This window comes from Sesamum indicum, linkage group LG2, assembly GCF_000512975.1.
Source record: "Sesamum indicum cultivar Zhongzhi No. 13 linkage group LG2, S_indicum_v1.0, whole genome shotgun sequence".
Taxonomy (NCBI): Eukaryota; Viridiplantae; Streptophyta; class Magnoliopsida; order Lamiales; family Pedaliaceae; genus Sesamum; species Sesamum indicum.
In genome coordinates, this window is record NC_026146.1 from 9198362 (window position 1) to 9206569 (window position 8208).

The following is an 8208-nucleotide window of genomic DNA, read 5'->3' on the forward strand; positions in this document are numbered from 1 at the left end:
TGAATGCAAGAGTTAGCACACATGTCATTTGTAACCCCCCTGTCCATATCTAGGAGGTTAAAATATTAGCTCCACAGCCAGAAAAAAAATCATTCATAACTAGAAAGTCATCCACATGTCCAAAGTTTCCTTATGATTGATCAAGTTGTACATTGTTCTTTATGAGTTTGATCAATTCATGTATCCAACTCTTCCTTAGTATCAGACAAAGTTCCTTTCCTATTTCCATCATCCACTGCAAATCCTCTGGCAAGTCCTACATCTCGTTTTGGCTTGTCTATCAACTCCTTGTACCAATCAGGTATCCCATGGAGCTTCAAGCAAGTTTCTGCGATGTTCTGTCACAGTGTCCATAATATTGAGTTCTTTTGTCTGCATTATATTTCTTCTTCTCATATTTGGAACCTCCCCTCACATGTAGTGCTGCTTTTTCAGTGGTATCAGACAACTCCATAAGTTGATGTCTGACATCATCAAAACCATCTAAGCCCCATTAGAAACTGGATGAGTTGTATGAATGCAGCCAAATTTGCCACAGCCTTTGACGCACTACAAGTGCATCCATTACAAGTGCATTGTAGTGTTAGCTTCAATTTTGTCATTTCATCCCAAAATTTCTTCATATTGGTGAAATACGAAGACAAAGATACATTTGCTTGTGTCATTGAACATATTTCTCTATTTAGATCTATTTTAAATGAATTCTTTTAGATCTATTTTGAAATCAAACCTTGTTATCCACCCTACTCATTTAGACTTAACCTATTTGGGGTTGAATCAATGTGAAGTAATCGATTTTGATCTTTTCTTGTTTTTTCACAATCTCGTTACGTGGTATTAAAATCAATTACGTCGATATAAAGATTCTTTGAAGTTATATTCCTTATCTTTGTACATGTAACGTGTATATATTAATTGAAATATAAAATGTAATAAAATTCAAAATAAAAAGTTGAACCCACTTAACAGTTGTCGTTGTCGAATAATCTAAATAATCTTAGAGCAAAGAATTAAAATGGGTCTAATGATAATGAGAATACTTTATTATTACATTAACATCAACCAAAGTAAATCATACGTTCATAATAGGAAAAAACTCTTCAGGTTTTTCCTTCCGGAACTGTACTTTCATAGGCCAGTTCTTTACTTCCTGCTTAATTAAATACCTATCAAGAGCAAAAGTAGATTATATATTTATATAATCATTCATAACATAACTAGGGTGTGAAATAGGGAATAAAATAAAAATTAATGATCTGATTATATAATAATCATTCTTATTTGATATTATAGTTTAATTAAATAAGAACATTAATACATGCTCGTGTGCTAATTAATGCTTTGACAAAAAGACTTAAGAATAATATTAAGAATAAAAATAATTGTTTAAAATTCTTACTCGATGTAGACGTTCACCATCTTGATATTACTTTTGAAAAAGTGTCAATTTAGAGCTCGATTTCACGAATCCATCTATCGAACAGAGCAAAGCTTTCCTTGGGTCTGAATTCAGGATTTGTGTGACCACTTCCCTGAAACAACCAAAGAGTAAGTACACGTCAGATAAGTACAGGTTATTAGTGAAAGTTTTCAATTTTTTTTTCCGAACAATTCAATTAACAAACTCATGCTACAATCACCTTATATTATAATAAACTTATATTAAGTGAAATAAATACCCATTATAATAAAGTCACATTAAAAAACAAATACCCGTACATTTATTGACACTCCGACTCCTGAATTCAACTTTATTCATACAATCATAGGAATGTTCATATTTTTTCTAGAGATGAGAAAGTAACCTAAAAATAAATAGTTCAAATTGTTATCGATTCTGAATCATTTGGTATATGGGAAAGTTTGATGCTAATTGTATTGTTAGCGGTCTACTTTGAATGTCAAACTCGACCTAGATAGATAGTTGTGAAATGAGACCAATTATATTTCGTAGTTGAGTTAAATTTATAAAAATGAAGAATATAAATAAGAACAACAAGTATCACTTACCTTTATAGTGGCATATGTCAGTTCATAGTTCCCTTGTGCATACTGCATTGTGTATCTTTAAAAATCGAAAAAAAAAAAAAAGTTGCAATTTATCAGTAAAATTAGGTTGAACAAATTAGATTATTAAAAATCAAATAAACTTGCAAATCAAGAATATTAATTGTATATATGAGCCAAGTACTGGGATCGAAGAACAAACCCTCCAATTTGGTCGTCAACAAACCAAGGTCTCCAATCACTTTTAATCGGCACTTTAAGAGATTCTATCCATTTCTCCGTGGATGTATGAGGAGCCACCAAGTCGTGATCACCGCTGTCAACATATTAAATTGAAATTAAGTATAGGAAAGAAAATTATTCTAATAGATATACTTACAAGAATTAAATAATGTACAAAAAATAAACTTATAACTAATATCAAATTTTTACCTGAAAATCAAAACTCGGGCATTTGTCTGTGTGAACTTTTTGTGATAGCCTATTGTACTTGGAACATCTTTAATATAAGGAATTTTTCCACTTGGACCAGGCTTGCTATGTCTAAGGGTTTGGTTGCATCTTACCCATTGTGTTCCCTGTTGAATATTTATATTAATTTATTTCTCACAAACACTAATGATATCTGTATAGTTCACTTGACTGATTTGTATACAGACCGGAACCAATCACAGTGCATTGTACTTATCATGTAATTAGTATACAGTTAATAAAAAATAACGAATCACATAGCAAATATATCACGTTTTCTATGTTGATTCGTTTATGTCAAAACCTAATTCTAATTAATAAGAATTTTCATACCTCACGAACATTAAGAGCCTTCTGCACAGCCTTATCATTTGCCCATGAATGGGAAAGAAAAGCATTATCTTCCTAAACAACAAAGAGCAACATTGACATAAAAATCAAACAAAATGTAAAAGGAAACAAGGGATAATTAAAGGACATTTGATAGAAGCGAGAGAGAGAGAATATTACCCGACACCATTCTTTTTTCTTACGAGTAACAACGGGTTGTATGAAATCTAATGCTATTTCATCAACAGAAGATGGATACAACGACATAACATCGCGTCTCTTTGGTGCCCATAGTGCCTCGTCGCACCATGGTTCTAAGATGTGGGGCTGGTATATTTTGGCGAGACACTATGTACAAATCAAATTAATACTAAATGTTAGTCGTAAAGGATATATATAAGTAGTGCTAATAAGTTATGTTTTAAGAAAGCTAAATAAAGTTTTTCGTACTTACCTGATTTATCTTTTCGAGATCATTTACACATATAGTGTTCGTCGGATCTGCATTTTTATAATTCCCATGACAATGAACTTTTGCTGACTGAAAACCAACACCAACAATTGTTATAAGAAGGTTGTTAACCTAAAAAGTTGAACTACCTCACAAAATTTAAATTGTTATAAAAATATAATTTAATATTTTAATATATTTAACGGAACGCTCCCCTTCCGTACAGACGCTATTCTTCTCTACCAAGCATTGCACGTGTTTTTTTTTTTTTCTTTTTTTTTTTTTTTTTTTTTTTTTTTTTTGCTTTTGTTCTCTCATAAATGGGGTAGCAATAACATTTGGATTGAGGACCTCATCTTACCATCATATCTAAAAATTTAAACTATTAGAAAAAAATAATTTAATAATATTTCTAACATTTCTTATATCGTAATTCTGATGTTGCATAATCTTCAAAGAGTTTGCAACATGAAAACCTGCAGAAAATAGCATCGGTCGTTGTTGAAACAATGTAAAAGTAGAGAGGATGAGATTGCCTGATATAATTTCTCGGATAGGAGGCCCATTCCATGAGCATATGGTACTCTTTCATTAATGTCCTGATATAAATCTGTAATAGGATTTCCCAATGCATAGCCCTGCTCTCAATTCCAAGATAATTATAAAAAGGAAATTAGTCTTTTTTCCAAAAAAAAGAAATAACACATTAGTTAAAAGAAATTCTAATCTGTATCAGGTCCAGTCAGACCTAAATTAATCACATGATAAGTACATATAGTACACTTGTCATATGATTAGTTCGATCCGATCGAATCTGATCTAAATAATTAACTTATTTCTACTAAAGTGTTAGGTCTTTTGTAACTTTACTTTGATATTCAATGTAGGCTTATCCCCAGCTTCAAGACCTATAAAAAAAAACCCGAATTATATATATACTAGCATGCGGTATAAAAAACACTATGTACAAAACTATGTAAAAAAATACTACCATACCCTTATACACTTCATCGACTATAAGAGGAAGAGTGATGCCAGAGTAAGATTCGCCAACAATGTAGAGTGGATTCTTTAGATACTGCGGGTGCTTTATAAGCCACTGCAAACCAACAATGAAGCAATCTTAATTAGTTCTTGAAAGAGATTTATTTATTATAATATCGTATTCAGTTTAAATAAAAATTATTTTGAATTTTTTTCCTCACCTTTCTAAGGAAGTCATAGGAAAGTCTTGTTGACAAAGTGTCGTTTGTGATGTAACCTTTGAGGGTGTTTGAATAAGAATATCCAGTACCAGCGGGTTGATCTATGAACAGAATGCTAGCCGACTGAAAATTGAAAATGCATTTCTCAATCGAAGTATAAATGGAATATATATGGAACAGTAAATTTTTGAAAAAGTAGTCCTGTGTCTCTCGTTGTAGGAGTCACGTTCCCCTTGTCTTTAAAGTAGTAAGTGCGGCACATTCTGTGTATGTGTATAATTTTTACAAAGTATTTTTGAAATTATATTATTTACTTTTTATATAATTAAGAAGTTACAAAAATATATATATAAGATACTGTATATATATATATAAGATGAAATGAATGAGAAAAAAAACCTACGAAAATTAGTTATAAAAAATCATAATCAGCGGGGAGTTAAAAATAATTATTCAATTTTAAAAAAATAAAAATATTAATATATCAATAAATTAAAAATATCAATAAGATGCTTTTCAATTATATATAGTATAGATTAGTTTAGCTTGCGTTTCTTTAGTTTTATTTTTTCAGGTGGATTTATTTATCTATTATTATTCCACCACAAAAATATGAAGATTAGAGACAAACATATCTAATGACAATTTAATATTTTCACTTGTATATAATTTAGTGACAAAATACCCTTGACCATTAATAATATCATATATTCATTTTGATACCCTCTATAATGAAATATATAAATCAATTTGATTTCAAATTTTATTCATTTCCGATGTTGATAAATTACTGTTGGACTAGTAAATAAATTTATAAACTTGTGTTTGTGCATTATACGTACTAGACGTAGTTTTAATAGAAAAATATTACAAGTGACTGTCGAGCCTATCGATTTGGCGCCCAAACATCAATGAGGTAGTTTAAGGATTAATAAGATAATTTTTTCCCAAATAATAATTCTATTTGGTCTCTTAACCTAACTCTAGGTGAACATGATAGGCTTGTCAAATTAATGGGCAATACCTGGATTCAAACCATTTTAATAGTTAGTAACCAGGCCCGTACCTAATATTTTTACATTAGATTCAGACTCGGACACACACCTGTTGGAACAATTTTTTCCTTGGGATGGATAGAATATATACACTAAAATACCCATGAGTATGAAGTACGGTATGAGCAAATTTTTAATATTAAAAATGCATTTTTATTCATTAAAACTATTTAATGTATGAACTTGTGCTAAATTAATATGACTATTTATCTTACTCAAATTTGAAATAATTATTTTGTACTTAATTAATTTATACTAATATAGTATTAATTTATAAACATCATAGTTTCATAAAATTTTAAGTCAAATTGATTGATATATTTTATTATAGAGGACATTAAAATTGAATATATTATATTATTAATAGTCAAGGGTAATTTTATCTATTTTTATTTAATTTAAAGAATTATAACAAAGAGAGAGAGGTAAGTGAAGGTTTATTTAGTTTAGAGAGGTAATCGATGAAGGTGGTATATTTTAGGGGTGTGAAATGTTATTTACTCTAAAAAAAATATGAATATAATTGTCAATACAGTCAATTAATAATTATTTATTGTCATTATATGTGTTGTTGCTATAAATACGTTACTAATTATATATAATAATAATTTTATGTATAATATCATTTACCATTAATATTATATTTTGTTGTGATATTTTCACAGGATTTTGTTGCATTTAACCAAAAACGGAGAATACTACACCTTTGTCCAAGCATACTCGTTCAGCTTCAACGCCGTTGGACCCCCAGTGCAATTGGGAAAATCGATAACAAAAGTGCCTACAACAGAATATGAATATCGAATTAATCAATGAAATGCACAAATATTTCTTTCATTTTAGTTCATGAAATACTTAACTTCAACCCATAAATATTCCCGATCGAAAATTACGTGCAGATTTAAGTAACCACCACGAGAAATGTAACATTTAATTATAATTAATTGTAACGATTTAAAATAAATAGCTCTAGTAAATAGTTATTAATCACGATCCGCAGCGATTGGTGGTAGATTTTGTGAATATTAATAAAATATTTGTAATGGCTAAACGTAATGGTAAAAATAATTTTCTTGATGGATAATCTAAATTTTTGCAACGATTTTTGTTTAATCATAATTAATAATAATTTTATTTATTACGGTTTTAGCCCATACTAATAAAATCATAGACAAGAGTAAATTTTCTTGGAGTGCACCCTCCATACAGGCTCAGCCAGCACATGTATAGAACTAAAATTTCGTGCCTCATATTTCGACCTGGTCAACTTTGATCCTCAATTTTTCTTAAAATAATTAAAGTTTGCCATCTCCATTAGTGGACAGCAGGGACCAAAACTGATGAGTAGAACACTGAGTATCAAAAATGATTCAGTGACTAACTTAAAAGATAAAAATACTACAATAATACCTACCAATTTCCATGAGAATGACGGAAAGACCAGAGCAACCAGGTCCACCAGTGATCCAAAATATGAAGGGATCCTTTTCAGGGTCGCCTTCCGACTCAAAGAAGAAGTAGAAAAGTTGCACCTCCTCATCTTCTCCGACGCCGATATACCTAATTTTCCAATAATTTAAAACATTTAAACTATTATAAGTAAGAAGGAAGCAAACAGGATAAAATGAACAAAAGAAAGATCGAAAATTTGGAAATATAATTAGGTTACCCTGTCTCAAGTTTGTTTGGTAGTTTGTCGGGCAAACCAGGCAGAGTCTGAATCACACGCTGTGCAAAAACCGTGTTGCTAGTGCACAGAATTACCAGCAAAATTACTAGGGCCCTTAATGGTTTCATGGAGAGTATCTCCATTAATTGTACCACTGCTCTCTTAGATGGTATACGTAAGAGTACTGCATGTAATTTGATGAACGATTGTGTATATATAAATACTATGTCAAAGGCGATATAACCCTAAATAGGAACAACCCCCCCCACCCCACCCCACCCCACCCCACCCCAAATAAAATAAAATAAAAACGCAATCTGTTGCATATCTTCTGTTTTGTTTAATTTATACACCTATATTTTCTTAGGTAAAATTAATGATGCCATATGCAAATGGAGTTAGAAGTATAAGTTAAAATAAAAATTGCAATAGAAAATTTAATCCCAGAACAAATCCCAATGTTGCGCTTAGGGTTCCAGAAGAAGCTCCCCCAACTCATCTGCCCAACCCATACACCGTCGCAATTAATGGACAAGTGGATTGGATTGATTTTGAGGTAGTAAAACAAGACTGTATACATATATATATATATATGTATACTTATGTGATTTAACAATCGGGTTTGATTGTATACTTATGTCGACTTCAAAGATTGAGCTTCTGTACAAATTTACACAAAAGTTTTAATAATACTTAAATTAATATTCACGATTAATAATAATTATGATGCTTTTATTGCTATTGTATAATATATATGTATAGATATGTACATGATTCAATTAGTCAGCTAATTCTTGATTACTAATCATTTTTATATTTTTTTATATAATTAATAAATGCAAGAACTTAAAATAGATGATATCATCATATTATTGTAATATAGTTTTAAATCACCTTAATATCTTATTTTATTTTAAATAATATCCTTTTAATATTCATATATTATAATGATAAGTTTCTTATGTAATTCAAATAAGGACCTTTTCACAATCTCATTAATTCATAAAAATAAAATTGGTA

The 8208-nt window shown here is 30.0% G+C and overlaps 1 protein-coding gene across 2 annotated transcripts; it reads right to left on the reverse strand.

Moving 5' to 3' along the window:
* LOC105155877 (serine carboxypeptidase-like 18) lies at positions 1 to 7386 on the reverse strand. 2 transcript variants are annotated; one of them, XM_011071861.2, is made up of 15 exons: positions 7189 to 7386; positions 6934 to 7079; positions 6224 to 6300; positions 4465 to 4587; positions 4256 to 4358; positions 4130 to 4167; positions 3796 to 3897; positions 3263 to 3349; positions 2989 to 3156; positions 2812 to 2883; positions 2440 to 2585; positions 2210 to 2323; positions 2011 to 2065; positions 1400 to 1532; positions 1 to 464 (listed from the first exon to the last, which is right to left on the reverse strand). In XM_011071861.2, exons 1-14 carry the CDS (start codon positions 7329 to 7331, stop codon positions 1449 to 1451), a joined length of 1458 nt encoding a protein of 485 aa, XP_011070163.1. In that variant the 5' UTR covers positions 7332 to 7386; the 3' UTR covers positions 1 to 464; positions 1400 to 1448. The 2 variants fall into 2 exon arrangements, with proteins under 2 accessions (XP_011070163.1, XP_020547110.1); XM_020691451.1 differs by lacking the exon at positions 1 to 464 and adding an exon at positions 976 to 1166.

What these genes read in the sequence shown, in the direction of transcription:
- LOC105155877 (XM_011071861.2), bottom strand. Translation starts at nt 7,331, where the DNA reads ATGGAGATACTCTCCATGAAACCATTAAGGGCCCTAGTAATTTTGCTG. An exon ending in AGCCTACATTGAATATCAAA is followed by an intron (nt 3,898 to 4,129) that starts GTAAAGTTACAA and finishes AATTGAGAGCAG; the next exon opens with GGCTATGCATTGGGAAATCC. An exon ending in AGGCTCTTAATGTTCGTGAG is followed by an intron (nt 2,586 to 2,811) that starts GTATGAAAATTC and finishes AATATTCAACAG; the next exon opens with GGAACACAATGGGTAAGATG.